We start from the raw sequence: 19193 nt of genomic DNA on the forward strand, positions 1-19193 counted from the left end.
TCCAACAGATTCAGCAAACTAGATGGTTTGCAAGACTCTTTGGAGCCGTCATTTTCTCTGTTGTAAGATGCTATTTGTTCAAAACAGCTCTCAGTTACCTCAAAACTGAAATACCGGCATATTTTAACTTCTTCTACAATGAAATACACAATGGAAAACTATTTAGGTGGACCTGGCTTTGGCAGAAACCTCATGAATGCAGCACCCACGTGCAAACTCTGGTTTGTAATCACTTGCAAGCTAAGATCACAGGCACACATGCAGCCTGTTAAGCCAGAACAACAGCACCTTTTTCTTTGTAAATGTATCAAATCATACCTGACAAGCAATTGCCTCTGAAAATGTGACTAAGGATAAACGTGGATAAGGTAAACCTGTGGAAACAGGGCTGGCGCACTCTGTCCCATCAGGAGAGGCAGAAGATCTGCCCACCTGTGATGTTATAGCATTCAGCTACAGGTCCCCAGATTGCTTCAGAGCAGGAGGAGGATTATCCCTAACACCCATGCAGGACCTGGATTTAGCCCGGCCCCAAGGAAGACTGGCTGATGACTTGTCACATCCCCCCCTCTCCCCACCCCATCTCTCAGGGCGCCCTTTTCCTGAACGACAGACAGTGTAAGATAGTGCAGCGGCAGCTGGAGTTCGACGGGGGCATCGCCTACGGCATCGACTGCCTGCTGATGGACCCCAGCCTGGGGGGACGCTGCGACAGCTTCTTCACTATGGAGTTCATGGTCAGTCCCCTTTTTTTGGTCCCCCACTGTGGCAAAGACACAGCCCAAGGGCCAAACCCTGTCCTCACAGAGACCGGGGCAACACTCGCAGCAGCTTTGGCACTCAGGAGATGAAGTCCCACCACTTCAGGCTTTCTTTCACACATGAATGGGCACTGTTAGCATGGAGGAAGTTTCCTCCGTGAACTTTGATGTGTCCCACAAACAGAAAGTTTTGAAACCCATTTTGAAATGGTTTCGAGACCAAATTTACTTCAGTTTAATTCAAATGTATGAAAAAACTACCTGGAGGTAAAAAAAAAAAAAACAACCAAACATGTAATCAGTCTTGAAAAAGCTCGTCAGAATTTATATTTCAGCTATAAAACTAACACTTGTGTGTATCCCATCCGCGCAAGTTACCTTTTGTTGCATGATTTTGTTAAATGAAATTAAGTAGATATAAATCTCCTCAGATCTGGTCAGTGCTTCCCGAGAAGTAACCATTTACCTCTACTCCAAATTAGACATCCAGATATGATACAGCCCATATCAATATTTATTTGAAGAATATTCGCCATCTCTTCCCTGCTTGTTTAAACCCAGAGTGAAGTTTCTTCTTCCCGAAGTCATATTCTGGTATCAAAACTATTTTCTTGCAGCTTATGGTACTAAATTAATGCAATTATTTTGTTGTCATTTTCCTCTCTTCTTTCTCCAGAGCTTTTTTTAATCTGTTTCAAGTGTAATAAGCCCACACTCTTCTCTGCTTATATTTGCTGCTCTCAAAAAACAGACTTTTTATCCATGTCAAATAGCCTTTTGTTGCCATTATTTTAATATACTTTTTTTTTCTTTTCCATTTTGTACAACAGGGGCATTGTGTTAGCTGTTTCAGTAATTCTAAATGCCCTCCGGGGACAAAACCAAAGGTAATACATTAAAATCTTGCATTTAAGCAGTCTACTGTACTTCACACTAGCAAACTAGAATAAGTTGCTTTGAAAAAAATAAAAAAAGAACCCTCAACAGCGAAACCACTGTTAAGTGATGCCATAAAGCCTCAGGGACAAAGCTGTCCCTCCGCAAACACCCAGATGCTGGTGGCAGGGGACACTTGTTGGTCTCACGCAGCACCCGCTGTAGCGAGTGCTTCACTTGACTTCGGAGCAGCCCCTCCGTCCTCATTAACAGTGATTAGCGAGTCAGGAATCAAAGAGATGGCGGGGGCCTCACACCAGCACTCTTCACACGTATCACAGTTTGATTCAACATACATCAGAAACTGATTTAAAGAGAAAAAACCCCAAGCCCCCCCATAGCACTCATCTTCCTGTGTTTTTTCCCCCCTGCTCTCTGCGCTGACGCCCAGCAAGGGACCCACTGGTGCACGTACGAGTCCTACGGGCTGCACAGGGACGGCTGCCGTAGTACCTGCTCCATGGTCATCCACGCAGCCAAGTGCTGCAAGGGCTACTTCGGGCCAGACTGCCAAGGTAGGAGCCCCCTCCAGGAGCACAGCCATCCAGCCATCTGAATCTGGAGAGACCGGCCCCAAGATGGGGGAACGCTCTTGAAAGAGCTGAAGTATGCAGGAAGAATTATTGCTTTTTTACTCCAGATAATCTCTTTTTAACATTTCAGTTTTAAACTCCATGCTACTAGCCAACTAAGTGAGTGGTATAGGCAGTAGAAACTTCTCTGCTGTCACCAAACCTGGCAAGTCTTAATCGGTCGCCAGCTGAAAGTCCTCTCAACGTAAAAACAGACATCAGGTTCATGGTGGTGATACCAGGGCATACCAGAGATACCGTGTATGATTCCCCAGCCACCTGCAAGCATGCACAGAGCTGGTGTAAGCTCAGAAATTGTCACTTTAACCAGGTGTGAGACACTTCGGGAGGCTTTATCTCCAGCTGTTTGTTAGCAGACACTAACAAACTTCGTGGTCCTTCACCTGCCAGCCCCACAGGGGGACAGCACTCAGGCTCTCACCGTGACACATAGGGTCAGGATCCATGTTAGGATCTCTGCTGTCAGACAGGTCCAGGCACACATAGGCCTGCTGGCTCGCTCTGTCCAAATTTCACAGACACATGGGGGTCCCGAGCAATTTTGGCCACCCCAGCAGGCACCTGGAGGTGACCAAGCAAGGCTGGATCGGGGCAGGGGCTGGGCAGTGCCACTATTCACTGATGGGTCTGAACAAGCGAGTGGCTGGGTAAGAGCAGGGCTGGAAGGGTCTGCAACACCTCTCTGACAGGAGTTGTAAAAGCACACCAAGGACCTTGGAGTACAAGGCTTGTGGTCGCAAGTGCCACAGCTGCTTTTACATGCTCCAACAGAGATGCCTTTACAGGCCTTTCACTGTTCAAGGATTTTTACAGAAAAACAAATAACAAATAGTCACAGTGAATAAACAGGCAATTGAGCTAAACAGACTTCTTTTTTTTTGTTTGTTTTTTTAAACCCTTCAGCTTGCCCAGGGGGCCCAGAGACCCCATGCAATAACCACGGCTCCTGTGACGAGGGGTACACGGGGACAGGAGAGTGCCACTGCAACAGCGGCTTCAATGGGACATCGTGCGAGCTGTGCTTGCCGGGCAGATACGGCTCCAACTGCAGGCGTACGTTTAAGTTTCCATGCTTTTGCCTATGTCACACCTAAACTATTTTGTCAGTGATGGGTTAAGCAAACCAAGAAATGCTTCCCCCTTTCAACACCGACATTTTTCCCAAGTGCTTTCTCACACGGAGGGATGGCACAAGGTCTTGGAAGGGAGGAGGAGAAGGCAGGGGGGATAGAGGTTTACTTTGCTTTCTCTGCAAGGCTCCTCCTATTCTTATATTGTACAGAAGCAACTGGAAATGGAGATAGAGCCTCCTTCAACAAGTTTTCAACTACAGCACAGCTTTCTCCCCATCCCCATAAAGGGCAAGACAGCATTTTAGCAATGTGGTTCCTCAAGGATTGCAGGAGACCAAGGCCACACGCTAATTTTGCTTAAGAGAAGAAAAAGGGCACCTATATGAAGGAAGTTTGTGCAAACAGACAGCAGCCAAGAAACAGGTCACATAATCCATTTCACTGTGGTTTTAAATGTAAACTAGGTGGAACCAGGATCGACATCACCCTTTAAATTTAAATGTTTTCCCAACATAAAGCTTTCAGATGGGAAGCTACAACATTAACCCATCCATCCTAACCCTGTTCACCTGTAGCGCTCATAATACACGTACAACAGAGTTTATAAGCTAGATACCCTTGGGGGTGGAGGCAGGACACTAGGCTTGGATACCAATGCTCACGAGTATGCTCACCTGAAATTAATCATCTTTATAGCACAACATAGCATAAACCGTGTGAGCTGGTAGTCTGACCCAGATTGGGGTATTGAATAGAAAAAATATTGTATAGACCCTTCTCTTTAATGCATATTTATATCAGCCAAAAATTAGACAACTAGAGGGTGAAACTCCTTTTCGGCAGGACGAGGTCTTCACAGAATCAGTTTCCCCAATCAATCCCACATCATTTTCCTCTTTAAGCAACAATATTTCAGGAAGAGGGACAAGGCAAGAAAAAATGCTACTTCATCAAGTTATAAAACAGAGAGCCATGAATAGTTCCTCAAGGAGGACTCAGCATGTAAGTTATTGTAGGGTCCAAAGAGTGGGAAAAAAACATCACTTACAGATTAAATCAGTCCCTCATGCTTCAGTTTGCAGGGCACAAGGGGTAACACCGCAAAGGAACAGAAGGAATTCAGAAGCTTTTAGTCATAAAAATATCTGAAACCTTTAAAAAAAAATTACAGCTAACTTCCCCATGTTTTACAGCAAAGGCCACTAACCTCATATTTGATTTCCTTACTCAGACAGACCTTCTCCCAAGCAGCAACTAAATACTTTCTCTCCACACACCTTCCTTTTCTCTGGCTAAAAGGTTTCCCCACAACCAACAGCTGCTGCTCATTAGGACAGGATCAGGCTGGGTCTTCAGCTCAGCCATTAACTCCTTCCCGTCACAGTTCTTTGTGAAGTTTGCTTTGCTACCACAATGCAGATCAGTACTCATTTTCACTTTCAGAGGCATATTGAATGAACGCTAGTTATCACTGGTGATATCACTGTGATCATAGGATCACAGGATAATTCGGGTCAGAAGAGACCTCAGGAGGTCTCTAGTCCAACCCACTGCTCAAAGCAGGGTCAGCTCTGAGCTCAAACCACGTTGTTCAGGGTCTGTCCTGTCGGGGCTTGCAAACATCCAAGGATGGAAACTGCCCAACAGCTCTGGACAGTCTGGCCCACTGCTTGACTGGCCTTGTGGTGAAAAACCATGAGGTTAAATTTATCTAAATAATTGCTTAATAATATTGTATCTAAACTGATGGTCTAGGTGATGTCTCTCTAGGGAAAGGTTTCCCCCTTCCCAAAGGCAGCTCCGTAAGTGATCCCTCTGCATTCCTTTTGCAGCCTGCGAATGCAAGACCAATGGGCAGTGTGACGAAGGATATTCAGGAACAGGACGATGCTTCTGTGAAACAGGATGGACTGGCCGGCTGTGTGAAACCAAACTAGGTCTCTGCCTCCTCTCACCAGACTCCGTCGCACGGAGCCATGTGTTGATGGCACTTGCAATTCAACAGAGGGTTTGCGTAGAGAAGAAAGAGAAAGGGTTAACAACATCAGAAGCCTTCAAAGGAAGCCAAGGGTCTCTGCTCTGAACATGTCCCTTCACCTCCCTGTCTGCTCCTTTGTGAAACGGGAGTATAATTGTTTACCTCCCTTGTGGAGGGGCTTTGGGCTACGTGAGGGGAGATACCACCCCAGAGCTAAGCAGTCGAAAACAAATGCTTACAGGGTTTCCAGTTTAGCAAGACTGGTGCAAGGGCTTTTCTTTCTGCATGAAACAAGGGTGTTGCAATATAAATAGCATCTTCATCCCAGCTCTTCTGCCTCCCCCACAGCTCTACAGCCAGTGTGTTCCCCGAGCTGCTCTGCCAACGCCGTCTGCATGGAGAACAACACGTGTCAGTGCAAGCCATTTTACGACGGGGATGGCATCACTTGCACAGGTGAGCTCCTTCTTGCACAGCCCGCTACAAGAAAGCAGGTTGTCCTCTCTTGCACATGCCCTTGCATGCAGTTACCATCCGCTATGAAATGTTGGCTATCAAACCTAAAAACTTCCACAGTGTAGCAAGTGAAACAAACTTAGGATTTATACAGATCAGGTTTCTTCTGAAGCAAGTGGCTGCTTCACCAGGCTTTACCAGGCAGGAGCAAGAATCACAGAATCACACAGAATTGCAGAGTGCTAGTGGTTGGAAGGGACCTTCGGAGGTCATCTAGTCCAATCCCTGTGCCAAAGCACGTTCATCTAGAGCAGGCTGGACAGGAACGCATAGAAGTGTGCTTCAGTCAGGTTTTGGAGACAGCGGGGTTTTCAGCGGTGTTTCACTTACAGGATTTTCTTTGGTGGCCTTAGGGAAGGCAGTTCCCCAGTAACACCACTGCAGAAACAGTCATTCTTTCCAAGCCAGGTGTCTCACGTCCTCCGAAGTCACCCTGGCCAGAGCAGAGTCCCCAGAATAGCAGCTCTCTTGTGCCAACAAAAGGATCTCTGGGGGTGGTGGTGTCATGTCTCTTAAATCAAGGACATCCTAAAGGATAGCCTTCACAGAAGCTCAGGAATGCCTCAGGAAACTCAAACAGTGGGGTTTTTTTCCCCCAAACAAGTGTTCTAGTATTTTGAGTGTGCCTTTAAAATCTGGAGGTGGTTTGTCTTTGTGAAGAACATCCCCTTTAAAAGCAGACTTTACTCACCTCTTTTCTTTTCCCCCGTGCAGCTGCAGACCTTTGCAAGCAAAACAACGGCGGGTGCCACAAGGCGGCTGAATGCACGCAGCTCGGGGTGAAAGTCTTCTGCATCTGCCAGAAAGGATACAAAGGTGATGGCTTTACGTGCCTTCCAATAAACTCCTGCGCCGATGGCTTCAACGGAGGCTGCCATGAGCATGCCACTTGCACTGTCATAGGACCTGTAAGTTGAATGATTTCGGTCACCAGCAGGGAAGTCTGAGGCATTTCTTCCTGGTGCCAGCAGAAGTCTTTTTTTTTCTGGCTGGATCACACTCTGTACCTCTCAAAGTCCCTGTTTTCCAAAACAACCTTTACATATCTCTAACCTATCTTCCACGTCAGTTTGGTATCATCTCAGCTGAGGGGTGAGAAAGTTTGACATCTTTCCTCTGATCCCAGCAGATGGGATACTTTGCATGTGTAATTTTTCTGTCCCCTTCTTAACTATTCCTAACTGGTTATCCCTATGGCAGTAGGAGTTAGTTGGCTTGAAACTGAATATATTTTGGTAGTTAAACCTAAGGACAGTTGTGAGAACTGTGTCACTTGTTGGTTGGGTGGACTCAGCTTAAAAAGGTCTGCAGCCACATGATACAAATTCCTTGGCCCAGATGGTGAAAGTTGTTGAGGAAAACATGTGCAGTGACTTGATCCAGCATTCATCCTGATGCTTTTGGGATCACCTGTCAGATCCATTTTGGTGGCTTGCCTGCTGTGTCTTCCAGGAGCTATCTAGAAAAGCCTTGCCGCTAATCCATTCCAGCTGCCAACCATAGCAATCCCTGGATGTCACCAACTCCTGCTGGGTTTATAGTTCTCAATTTATTACTATCAGTAGGCCGCTAAATTCCTTTCATGCTCCCATGCCCAGTCATTTAGATATCGTTTTGGTAGGTTTGCCATCCATTTTGTTAATTATGTGTCATATAATTCTCCAATGCATGTTATTAGCTTTGTGGATGGAATTATGCTTTGGTCTTAACTCAGCAAAGCACCCAAGTACGTGTGTAAATGTTTTGCTTAGAAGAATAAATGTCAGTGTCAGGGTTTGCGGTCTGTTGAATCACAGTTGTTATTAGCAACTTTCCTGTTTGTCCATTCCTGGCTATATCAAGTGAAATTTTTCAAACAGTTCAGAATGTTGCTTGAAATAACACTTTTATGTCAGCTAAGTACTTGGCCTGGCCTTTTTTTATTCTCTCTCTGACCAGGGCAAACGCAAGTGTGAATGTAAAAATAACTACATTGGTGATGGGCTGAACTGCTCAGTGATGCAGCTTCCTCTCGACCGCTGCTTGCAAGACAACGGGCAGTGCCACCCCGATGCTGACTGTGCCGATCTCCACTTCCAAGGTAAGGATGGCACATCACACGTGCCACGGGACAGGGACATCCTCGTCCCTGTGCCACTGCACTGAAGCCAGTGGCCAGGATCCTTGTGTCTGTAAGCTCACCCAGTCTTCTACCTATATCCCCTTGAAACAATGAGATTTAACTGTGTTTAAAGTTAGAATACATGCCTAAGTACTTTACAATACCAGATTATGAAGCAACAGAAGCAAGCATTCCAGGTAGGAATATTAACCTCTAAGGGATCAATCTGTCCTAACTACATTTCACAAAATTCACGGGTAGTTGTATGGGACAGTTGACCCTGCACACAGAAATGGAAACCCCCCTCAAGAAGAGCTGGTTCTTCTCTCTCTTTGCAGATACCACTGTCGGGGTTTTCCACTTACGGTCCCCACAAGGGCAGTACAAATTGACCTACGAGAAGGCAAAGGAGGCCTGCGCCAATGAGTCTGCCACCATCGCTACGTATAACCAGCTGCTGTATGCTCAGAAGGTGAGGTAGCCTCACTGCAGGAGAAGATGCCCAGAGCAGACGTAGCCACGGTGTAAATGGGGAGGGAGGAGCGAGGGGGCTGCTCTGTGCTGATAACCCTCATTTTCCCTCCTTTCCCTCTGCTGTGCCCCAGGGGTTGGCTGGGAGCAGTTTTCAGAGTGTTTATTGGTTTCACGCCTGCTCATAGAGCACTGAAACCAGTTGCCAAGTTCTTATTTCCAGTGATACTGGGGTGAGATGGTAAAGTCAGATTTACAGAGTGTTTTCATGGGTGTTTTAATTATTAGCACTTCTTAAAGAAATGTACACTTCAGAAGTATGCTTAGATTAATTTTTAAGGTAAGGCTCCTGGAGTCTTTTCCCCAAATGCTGTTAACTTAGCAGAGCCATTTCCATATTCTTTTCATTGAGTGTGTTATAAACAAGGCATAACTGCTGTCAGTGGGATGAGCATCACACTTTGGGTTATTAAAACTTGTTTTAGAAGAGTGGCTCAGACTGACTGTGCCTTTCTGGCTCCTTCCCATCTGTGGAAGGGAGAAAGACACTCACAGTTTAGAGACACCTTTAGCAAAATGTGAGGCTGGACCATGGCCAGCATGTAAACCTCCTTCTGCTGCCCAGGGAGACTGAGGCTGCAGCCAGAGCTGCATGTCCCCTGTGCTCCATAGGCTAAATGTTTCCCTCGAAGCAGCAAAGTTGGCAGTGGGGCTGGCTCCAGTGCTCCTGGGGACTTATTTTCTGTGTTGAGCTGGTTTGTCAGCACTTCCCATGCTGACAAAGGGTGGGCCAGCACACGGTGGGATTGCGCATCCCCTTTTGGCTTTCACAACCACCTCTGACGCTGCCCGTCTTTGAGCCTGGGGAAGCTTTTCCCAGGGAAGTGTCCCTTGGCCTGTACTGAGAGCCACTGACATTCAGAGGGCCCTTGTCTCGGCAGCCTCTTCTCCCAGGGCAGGCTGCAGGACAGATGGGTGGACAGAGTCCCCTCAGAAAGACCGCTGGCCGGTCAGATGCTGCCTGAGCACCCCAGGGGGATCGTCTGGTCTGCAGCACCCCAGCCCCACCACCCAACTCGTCCCTCTGTGTTTTTTCCCTGCAGGCGAGGTATCACCTCTGCTCTGCCGGCTGGCTAGACAGTGAGAAAGTGGGATACCCGACCGCCTTTTCCTCCCCAAACTGCGGCAATGGGTACGTCGGCATAGTGGACTATGGGAGAAGAAGCAACCTGAGTGAAACCTGGGATGTCTTCTGCTACAGGGAGAAAGGTAAAAGGGTCCTTAGCTGCGTCCCTCTGCACAAAGTGGGGCAGCAGCCCAGATTTTGATTCCTTCGGTTGGCCACAGGCTGCTAGATAACGCTGCAAGAGACTCTGCCTCTTTTTTAACTTTAAAAAAGATAATAACGCGTTGCCAGCAAGTTGGTTTCCAGGCAGAGAGCAGCCTAAAGCCTTCTAGCGAGGGGCGTTTGCCCACGCGGCTATCTGCGTTTGTACCTTCCAGAGGTGAACTGCACCTGCAAGCCAGGCTACGTGGGGGACGGCTTCTCCTGCAGCGGGAACTTGCTGCAAGTGCTGACGTCCTTCCCGACCCTGACAAACTTCTTGTCGGTACGGCCCACAGCTCGGCGCGCTGCTCGGTGGGGTGAGCGGAGCGAAGCAGGCTCTGCCACCGGGTTGTGTCTCAGTGTTTGATTTGCTAGCAGGTAACAATGGCGCAGCAGCAAAGCAAGGTGGGGCGGTCGAAATCTTGGTTGCTATATTTTTTAATTACTTGCTCCAAAGAGGTCTGGGGCAGGGGGAGGTGTTAAAACTCTTTTGGAAATTAAATGCTGCTGCAGCTTTAGCTTAGAGAGGATTCTTGTGCACAGCTGCTCTTGGCTTTCTAAGCATCACAAAGCATGTGGTGCTTTCTTTTATAATTTTATTGAATTGCTGCTGGGGAAAAAAGCAAAGCATTAAAAGGGTCCCTTTCTTGCCACTGCTCAGGAAGACATTGTATGTGTAAGGAGCCTCACAGACAACAAGGGCTTTATGCCCACATGTCAGTTTAAGCTGTACTCACCAAATCAGCAGGTAAAACTGGGTTTTGAATAAAAACTTCTTCCGTAATACCATTCCAGTGTTGCTTCATGGCTATTAATAGGAAGCTTCTTTGTTGTTATTTATACAGTCGCATCTTTTCAGCTCCCCGCACAGGAGCGCACAATTGCTCTTCAGTAAAGCGGGGTTTTGTTTCTGCCTAGGACATCATGGCTTACTCCAACAGCTCTAGGAAGGGGAAAGAGTTCCTGCAGTACCTCACGGACCTGTCAGTGCGCGCCACTCTCTTTGCTCCAAACGATAGCGGGTTAAGGGAAAATGAGGTCAGGTTTCTTTTCTTTTTTCCTTCCTCGTTTCAATATCGTCTTTTAAACAGCCATGATGGGTTTCTGTATCCTGGTGAAATAATCTTAGTACAACATGACTTCTGTGTAACCCCACATAGTTTAAACTGTGCTTCTGAAAGAGGTAAGTTCATCATTTACATTTCTTTTCCCTAGTTAGGAGCGTAAGGTTATCGAGGGTTCAAGTCACTACAGAGACTCAGACATCAAGGATTTTAATTACCCAGTTATAAAGGAGTCTGCCTGAGATGCAGCCTTCTCTGGCGTATTAACATCAAGCACAGTTATTTGAAGAAAGCAGTGCACGGCTTTGGTATTTCCCACAAATACATTAAAGGCATCTGTTCCTAACTTCATTTCTGTGCTTACCCCTTTTCTCCTTCCTTCCTTCCTTCCTTCAATCAAACATTGTCCCAAACAATTCACATGGATTTATGCCCTGGCTTGCGTCTTCAAGCTGTTTGGAATATCTCTGAGGCTCCTCACTTCAGGTCATCATACAAAAGAATAAAATCCTTCATCCTGGCCAGAATCAAGGTAGTGCCTGCTGTGGGCAGCCATCACAGGCCAGCAGGGACAGAAGATCCCACTGTTCGCATCCAGATCTCCCAGTAGCCTCGACCCCATATTGCACTTGCTGCAGCACTAATAGCAAAGAGGGAAAAAGGTCACCGGCACTTAGCCTACTGGTAAATCCAGAGGATTAATGAGATCAGTTAACATTCTTTGTATTCTGCCCTCATTCGCAGACACTTTCCGGGCGAGACATCGAGTATCACTTATCTAACGACAGCGTAATGTTTTATGAAGACTTGACCAACGGAACCACTCTTGTAACTCGCCTAGGGGAAAAACTCCTCATTACAAACACCAGGGGCCAGGAACATCCAGCCCCCACCGCTGAACAGGTGCCTTTTTAATAAATCTCCCATCTTCGTGCTTTTTCCCCTCTTGTGCTTTACCCTGTGATCGGGTGACACGGTGATCCAGAGAGCAATCCGCTGAGGTTATAGGGGGCAGCAATGAGAGGCTGACTTCAGGAGGCTCTCTCCTGCCCAGAGACCGCAGGACAGCAGCTGGCAAACTGCAAATTTACAAGTTTGCGAACAGCCTAGCTCTGAGCCGCAAAACTCCAAGGAAGCTGTACAGGTGGCCCGCAGGAATGGCAGGATGGGCTACGGGCTTGATTCAACCCTTCTGTCGGCCTGGCAGGCTGATGGGAGATGGCAGTGCAATAGGAGAGATGAGAGCAGCAGTATATCGTCAAAGAAAGGCGTTGGCATTTGTAAAATTAACTTTAAAGGTAACTTTCTGGGAGAGGGGAGATCCCAGCATAGCATTGCTCAGAGCAAAAGCAGATAAAACCTAAGTTTGCATTTTTTATTGCTATTTCAGTGGTTGTTTTTTTTTTAAATGCAAAAATGTATATCCTTTTTGCAAATGGAATGTGTCCTCTGACATTTTAGGGAAACACATATTTTGAAAACACACCCCCAAATTCTCATTTCTTATTAAGAAAATACTTTGCTGCCCAAGCATTTCGAATGACCTCTGTGACAGCAGCCCCTTGAGACCCAGGTTGGGGCCCTGCTGTGGCTGATGGGGGTAGAACTGAACACAAAAATAAGAAACCGTGTGCCTGTGGGCTTGCAGTTAAAACGTGCTCTAGACGATGGCGCTAGACCCAAAGAAAGCTGAATGCCCAACATGCCAACTGAGGGGGGGCATTTTTCATGGCCCCCAACAAGAAGGAAATAGGTGCTTCGGGAAGAGATGCACAAGTGGCTCATCTGTTGCCTTTGCTTCCTTCCTCCTTCACCTTTCAGGAGAAACTCCTTTAGCATGAGAATTACCACATACTTGATTCGTATGTTTAAAAACACCCTATAATGCAAACTCAGTAATCACATTAATAAAGTATACCCTCATGAGAGATCGGGGACGCCAGCACAAGGCTTACCTGTATCACCTATTGGTATGCCAGGAGCTCTTTTGGATCACTTTGATCTGGTATTTGAGTTAGCAGAGGTTCTTCTTTAAAAAAAATCCTCCTTTCTTCAAAAGCTGCCAAGGGGAAGCTCTGAGACCATTAACACAAATCTTGATCCTGCCCTTCAAAGCTGTTTGAAATGTGTAGCTTTTCGTCCTCCCTGGAGGGACCCGGAGGATCCTGCTTCTCCTGGCTGCAGTAATGCTCAGCAGGGTGCCAGGGTGGGAAGGAGAGGTGGCAGCCGCTTTCCAAGCGTGGTCCAGATGGTCGAGCACCTGCCTGTCCCAGTGCACAAAGTCAGAGCCCACGAGCTTTCCCCAGGACCCCAGCAGGGCAGCGCAGGGGTGAGGGAGAGGGAGGAGGACACAGGGTGACTCCCACACTGCTCCGCGGTGCCACCACGGCCAAGCCCGTTCCTCTCTGGTCACAGAAAGTTGCCGTGTGCCCCAGCAGCAGCAGCATTCCACCTTCTGCCAGGGGCGAGAGCGGGCAGCAGCTCCCATTTCTGCTCACCAAGGAGAAACCATTTTGCCAGGATGCGATTTAAAGCAGAGTTTGCAATAGCACAGAATCCCATGAACCCATCCCCCCAAAACGCTGGAGAGACTCAGGATCGGCTTGAAGCGGTCAAGGACTCCCATTATCAGCAGAGTCTAGAGAAGTGCTGGCGTGGCCGTGATTGATCCCATCCCTCTCCCTTCTCACATCCTGACGAGCTGCCAAATGGGAACACCTTCCAGCTCACTGATGCTGGGCCACCACATAACCTGTGGGCAGCAGGTCCCCGTCAGTGCTGACCCAGCTCTCCTGAGCTACCAAACTCCGCGCAAGTGGCATCCTCGGCACAGAAAGCAGCTGTAACGGAGGCAGTCTGCGGGCTACCTGGCACTCAGGAATAACAGCACAAACACCTTCATTTAAAAAAAAAAAAAAACAATTTAAAAGGACAAAGAAATGCCTGAAGGCAATATACAGGTAATGACAATGGCTACTTAATGCACAGGAGAGCTGTGACCAGCCTGGGTCCATCCCAGGCTGATGTCCAGGGAGGCAGCGGTGTAAGCCCCCATGGGATTTTTCCTCTGTGTGTCAGTAACTGAGGTGGGGAAATAGTCTCAAGGTTTCAATCCCAAAAGGAGGAGGGTCAAAGCTCAGCTCTCATTGCTCTTTCTCCTGGCAGAGCGAGATCAGATACGTGGAGGGAAGTGCTATTGTTGAGTGGGATATAATCGCTTCCAACGGGATAATCCATGTCATATCAGAGCCTTTAAAGGCTCCACCAGCACCTGTAAGTACATAGTGGTTTTTACTTTTTTTTTTTTGGTGGTGGGAGGTGGCTGTGACTTATATCATCCCAAACTCACTGCTGACATTTCATATATTCCCGGTTTCCCTCTCATATATGCAGTTTTGGTTTAAAAGGTTACTTTGAAAGAAAACTAGAATTTGAGAAAAAGGTCCCAGTGAAGCTTGTTCAAAATGTTTCGGCCTCAACAAGTTCTTCCCACATTTATTTTATATAAATAAAATATAAATTCCATGTTATAAGGGTTTTATAAAGCTCCATTTCAGTTCCTCTGAAAAGATCTTTCAAAGCTTCCAAGGAAAATTTTTTACTCTTGGCTTTGCATTCATTCCTATCCAAAACAATAAGGTGCTTTGAAAATGGATGGGTTTTGCCTGCACGATTCCCTGGAATGGTCCCATTTCTCCCATTAGGAAGACCAAACGAAACTGTGCATGGCACAACAGCACAATTCCGAAAGGGGTGCCGTCCTTTCCATGGAGGAAAGTCAAGTTATAGCATCTGCACTGCTTCAAGTTGGAATCAAAATGGTACAGGGCCCAGCAGCAGGAAGGCAGGAACATTGTTCTATTTATTTCCCACCAGCAAACTTTACTGCTTTGTATGAAAGGGAGGAAAAACATTTTGTCCACCTGCAGCGCAACTGGGATGTTTCACAAGAGTGATTCCTGCTGCCCCTGGGAGGAGGTGTGCCGCGAGCACTTTTTTTTCCAGTACAAAACGTTTTCCTTGACAAAGGAAGTGTTCAGATGTGCTGTGTTAGCAGTCCCCAGCTCTGTTTCACACAGGGTACTCTGTGACAGCCCAACACAGGCTCAGGGTGACCTTGCAAGAGGACCCACCACTTATTTAATCCGAAGAACTTCCCTTCCATCAGGGTAACTCATTCTGATCCTCCTCTCCGTGCGCTGGAGGGGCCTCACTCACGCTTACAGTCCATCCATCCCAGCCCTGATTTGGGAAGTGGCTAACCAGCTGCCTCCTTGGTCCACAAGATTAATCCTCTTGATGTCCTGTTTCTCACCTTCCTTTAGTTCTGAGCAGCCCTTCCTCCTTTACAAAACAGCCTTCTTGTTCCTAGAAGCTCAGTAATATGCCTGCACAATCTCAGTTCACAAAAGTCTCTTGCAGCCTACAATCTTCAGAAGTAGGAAATGACACGCTTGGGTAAGGGCGTAAATTACTGCCTGAAAATTATTCACAATAATAGGCAATTTCTGTCAGTCTACAGCAGCATGATATTACAATCTTTATAATACTTTTCACATGCTAGAGGGCAACTAAATATTTTCTAATATTTAGTTGTCCAGCTGCGCCATGTAAATTACTTTGTTTTCCAAAAAATAAATGAAGAGAGCATATCTACTAAGACAACAGCATGATTATTTTTGCCAGAGTAAGTTTAATAATTAGTTTTCTAGGCAGGAGGCTACAGAGCTAAGGCATCACATAGAAAAGCAAACGTAACAGCATACGAACCTTCTACCCATTTGCAGACCCCTCCTCACCTCTTGGATTGCCAGCAAAGAGCACGGTGCTTTGGGGACTCTGCAGCCTGTGTGGCTGCATACACTGGGAACCCTCAAACTTATCGCTACCCCAAAATTGCCGGTCACCTTCATGGTGACCAGTCTACCAGGCCACAGAGCTGCAGAAGGCAAACCAAAGTCAGAGTCTGGAGGCATTTAGATTAAATCCAGATCGCGTGTTAATTTCACAGAGTCACAGAATGGCAGGGGTTGGAAGGGACCCCTGGAGATCATCCTGTCCAACCCCCTGCCAGAGCAGGGTCACCTAGAGCAGGTTGCACAGGAACGCGTCCAGGCAGGTTTTGAATGTCTCCAGAGTTGGAGACTCCACCACTTCTCCGGGCAGCCCGTTCCAGTGCTTTGCCACCCTCAAAGTATCAAAGTTCCTCCTCATGTTGAGATGGAACTTCCTATGCTCAAGTTTGTGCCCGTTACCTCTTGTCCTGTCACTGGGCACCACTGAAAAAAGACTGGCCCCATCCTCCTGACACCCACCCTTTAAGTATTTATAAGCATTGATAAGATCCCCACTCAGACTTCTCTTCTCCAGACTAAAAAGACCCAAGTCCCTCAGCCTCCCCTCATAAGAGAGATGTTCTAGTCCCCTGATTCTCTTCGTAGCCCTTTGCTATACCCTCTCCAGCAGTTCTCTGTCCTTCTTGAACCGGGGAGCCCAGAACTGGACACAGCACTCCACTGGCATTTTACCCGCTTGACTGAAGAATGTTTTCAGGTTAAAGGAAATGCATGTTTTGGGGCAAAATGACCCACGGAAGGCAGGTGTCGGGCCACTGCGGAGCCCAGCCCTGTGCAGCCTCCACACAGGCCATCAGTCCCTCTAACCAGCGATGAGATGGGCCTCCTCTCAGATGAGGCTTGGTTTGAGCCCTGCTAAGCAGGGCCGGCGGGATGGTATGGCTGCCGATAGCTGGCAATAACCAACACCTCCCCAGTGCACAAAACAGGGGGGAATAAGCTTGAACCCATGCAGAGCCCTCTAGGGTTTGTAGCACAGGTTTCCAAAGCTGCTGAAGGGAATTTGGCACCTGTTTCTCCTCCTCAGGCCAGTGAGGCTTCAGCCTCACCGCAGCCTCTATAGCTACTCTGAAAAACCTGCCCAGAAAAGATCACTTAGGCACGTTCTGTAACTTCAGAAACATAAACTAGATGAAGCTGTAGTAGAGCCGATGTCCACTATCCCAAAAAAACCTAGCTGGTAATTACTATCAAAAGGCCATATTTAACTGTCTCCAGGGAGCACGCACCAGGAAGCTCGATGACCAAGGCAGTTTAGGACGAGGGCGTATCTCAAAGGTGTCCCGCGTGTGCTCAGGTGCTGGGAGGTGACCAGTGCCCACCCATAGCTCACTCACCCTCTCTCTTGCTTCCAGGCTGCTCTCCACGCCGGTACCGGGACAGGAATATTCTTTGGCATCTGCCTGGTTACTGGAATTGTGGCTTTTATCGGATATTTTTACCTCAGGTTCAGGAAGAGAAACGCGGGCTTCCAGCACTTCAAGGTAGGCGGCAGACAGGAACGCGAAGCGGGGGGCAGCACTTCACACCCACCACACCTCCCAAACTCACAGCCTCCAGTTTCTCCTTGCCTTTTATCAAGCTAGAAACATTCCCCATTGCTTCCCACTTGAACCATTCAGACTAAGACACGGAGAAAGCGGGGACTGCACAGCACCAGTGCAGAAGTCTTTGCCTCGCCAGAAAGCTCACCCTTAGGGAAGCAGGTAATTAAAACCGCGGAAAGGGCACCTACTCTCTTCCCCCTCCTCCGTGGCATTGCTGATCATTTTGCTGCTCCAGAGGTCAAAATGTTTGATAGGAAAAAGGTCAGATTCAAAAGACAAGCAAATTGAAATGATTGCAGGATTGAAAAGTCCGAATTTTTATACTGATGCACTCTTATGCTTGCTTGCTTTCAACTAACTTTGCCAGTCTCACATAACATCACAATGATGCAAAACCAGCCAGCAACAGCCAAGCCACTCAGAGACGAGGGATGACCAAAAAAGTATTACAAAATACACAAGAATCAATCCAAAAGAAAGCCTACCTAGAAATAATCAGAAGTCCCTTCCTATTCTAGCTCCTGCATGTAATGTGAATCACCTTCTAGAAACAAAAAAGAGCAGCCATGAGCCAGGGGAAACACTTGTATTTTTATACAGAAACATAGATTGTGTTGGGTTGGAAGGGACCTTTAAAGGTCATCTAGTCCAACCCCCCTGCAGTAAGCAGGGACATCTTCAACTAGATCAGGTTGCTCAGAGCCTCATCCAGCCTGGCCTTGAATGTCTCCAGGGATGGGGCCTCCACCACCTCTCTGGGCAACCTGTTCCAGTGTCTCACCACCCTCACCATAAAGAGCTTCTTCCTAATGTCTAATCTAAACCTACCCTGCTCTAGTTTAAAGCCATTGCCCCTTGTCCTATCGCTACATGCCCTTGCAAACAGCCCCTCCCCATCTTTCCTGTAGGCCCCCTTCAGGTACTGGAAGGCTGCTATAAGGTCTCCCTGGAGCCTTCTCTTCTCCAGGCTGAACAACCCCAACTCTCTCAGCCTGCCTTCACAGGAGAGGTGCTCCAGCCCTCTGGAGGAGGAACTAGAGTGCTCAGGACCACCCAGATAGCTTTTACCCCAGGCATAACGTCAGGACAACACTTCCTCCCCAATCTTTGCTGAGGCTTCAAAATAAAGAGAGAAAAAAAAGGTACCAGCATTAAGTGACCTGAGATAATACAACAACCCAGAACACAGTTCATGCCCAGAGACACTGATTTAGATGATAAAACCAGTTCATTCAAAACGCTGCACTTGGCAGCAGTAGAACTTAAGCACCCCACTTAATGCCCTGTTAGGAGGAGGATGGATTTTAAGCATGTTTGTGTGGTTTTGTGTAGTCAAAAGACGACACTGACGTAACATCGCTGGACAAGTCACAGCCTTCAAATATCACCAATCCCTCATACGAAAGTTCTTCTGCACTGACTCCACCAGAACCTGCTTATGATCTTTTTTCAGTAAGTGTCCCTTTCGATTTGAGACACAACTAAAATAATACTAAGAAGGAATGACTTTATGAAAGGAAAATGTCTAGTTGGATTTAAAAACAAAATAATAATTCAGGAAAAAAACATTCAAGTTCCTGGCTTTCCTGTCTTAACACTGCTAGGAATTGGGTATCCTCACTTGTAGCAAAATTGAGGCTGTGGTCAACAGCTGTATCTCAAGTCTACCTTCAAAGGGAGCTGAATTAAATTGGACTTCAAATGCTACTGGATGCCAGTATATACAAACTTAAAAAGCCTTCCGATTTTGTCTTCCCTTCTCCTTGCTGCAAACGTAGCTGAGTGCCATGCCAAAGAATCTGAAACACAACGGGAAGGGGGCTGGGAATCAAGGGAAGGAAAGATTGAATAAAAGCCAGAGTATCTGAATAGCTTCAATGGTCTAATTTAGCCAGGCCCTCATATAAATGCAGAGTCTAAAATCAAAATAAATCTTTTTGCATCCAGTATGAGACTTGTTTGGTGCGAAA

The 19193-nt window shown here is 47.2% G+C and overlaps 1 protein-coding gene across 4 annotated transcripts in view; it reads left to right on the plus strand.

Moving 5' to 3' along the window:
• The window catches only part of STAB2 (stabilin 2), an 89440-nt gene that overhangs the window by 68418 nt on the left and 1829 nt on the right, over nucleotides 1-19193 (plus strand). For 3 of the 4 annotated variants that reach the window (XM_054208525.1, XM_054208534.1, XM_054208503.1), the window contains 16 exons: nucleotides 591-737; nucleotides 1592-1648; nucleotides 2089-2212; nucleotides 3194-3343; nucleotides 5196-5300; nucleotides 5690-5797; nucleotides 6572-6765; nucleotides 7796-7937; nucleotides 8297-8430; nucleotides 9533-9698; nucleotides 9933-10039; nucleotides 10675-10794; nucleotides 11565-11723; nucleotides 13986-14093; nucleotides 17032-17160; nucleotides 18556-18675. In XM_054208525.1, the coding sequence (XP_054064500.1) occupies nucleotides 591-737; nucleotides 1592-1648; nucleotides 2089-2212; nucleotides 3194-3343; nucleotides 5196-5300; nucleotides 5690-5797; nucleotides 6572-6765; nucleotides 7796-7937; nucleotides 8297-8430; nucleotides 9533-9698; nucleotides 9933-10039; nucleotides 10675-10794; nucleotides 11565-11723; nucleotides 13986-14093; nucleotides 17032-17160; nucleotides 18556-18675 (2070 nt within the window). Of the gene's footprint in view, nucleotides 1-590; nucleotides 738-1591; nucleotides 1649-2088; nucleotides 2213-3193; nucleotides 3344-5195; nucleotides 5301-5689; nucleotides 5798-6571; nucleotides 6766-7795; nucleotides 7938-8296; nucleotides 8431-9532; nucleotides 9699-9932; nucleotides 10040-10674; nucleotides 10795-11564; nucleotides 11724-13985; nucleotides 14094-17031; nucleotides 17161-18555; nucleotides 18686-19193 lie in introns of all 4 variants that reach the window. The other variant, XM_054208514.1, reaches the window with a different exon arrangement.

This window comes from Rissa tridactyla, chromosome 1 (genome assembly GCF_028500815.1).
Source record: "Rissa tridactyla isolate bRisTri1 chromosome 1, bRisTri1.patW.cur.20221130, whole genome shotgun sequence".
Classification (NCBI taxonomy): domain Eukaryota; kingdom Metazoa; phylum Chordata; class Aves; order Charadriiformes; family Laridae; genus Rissa; species Rissa tridactyla.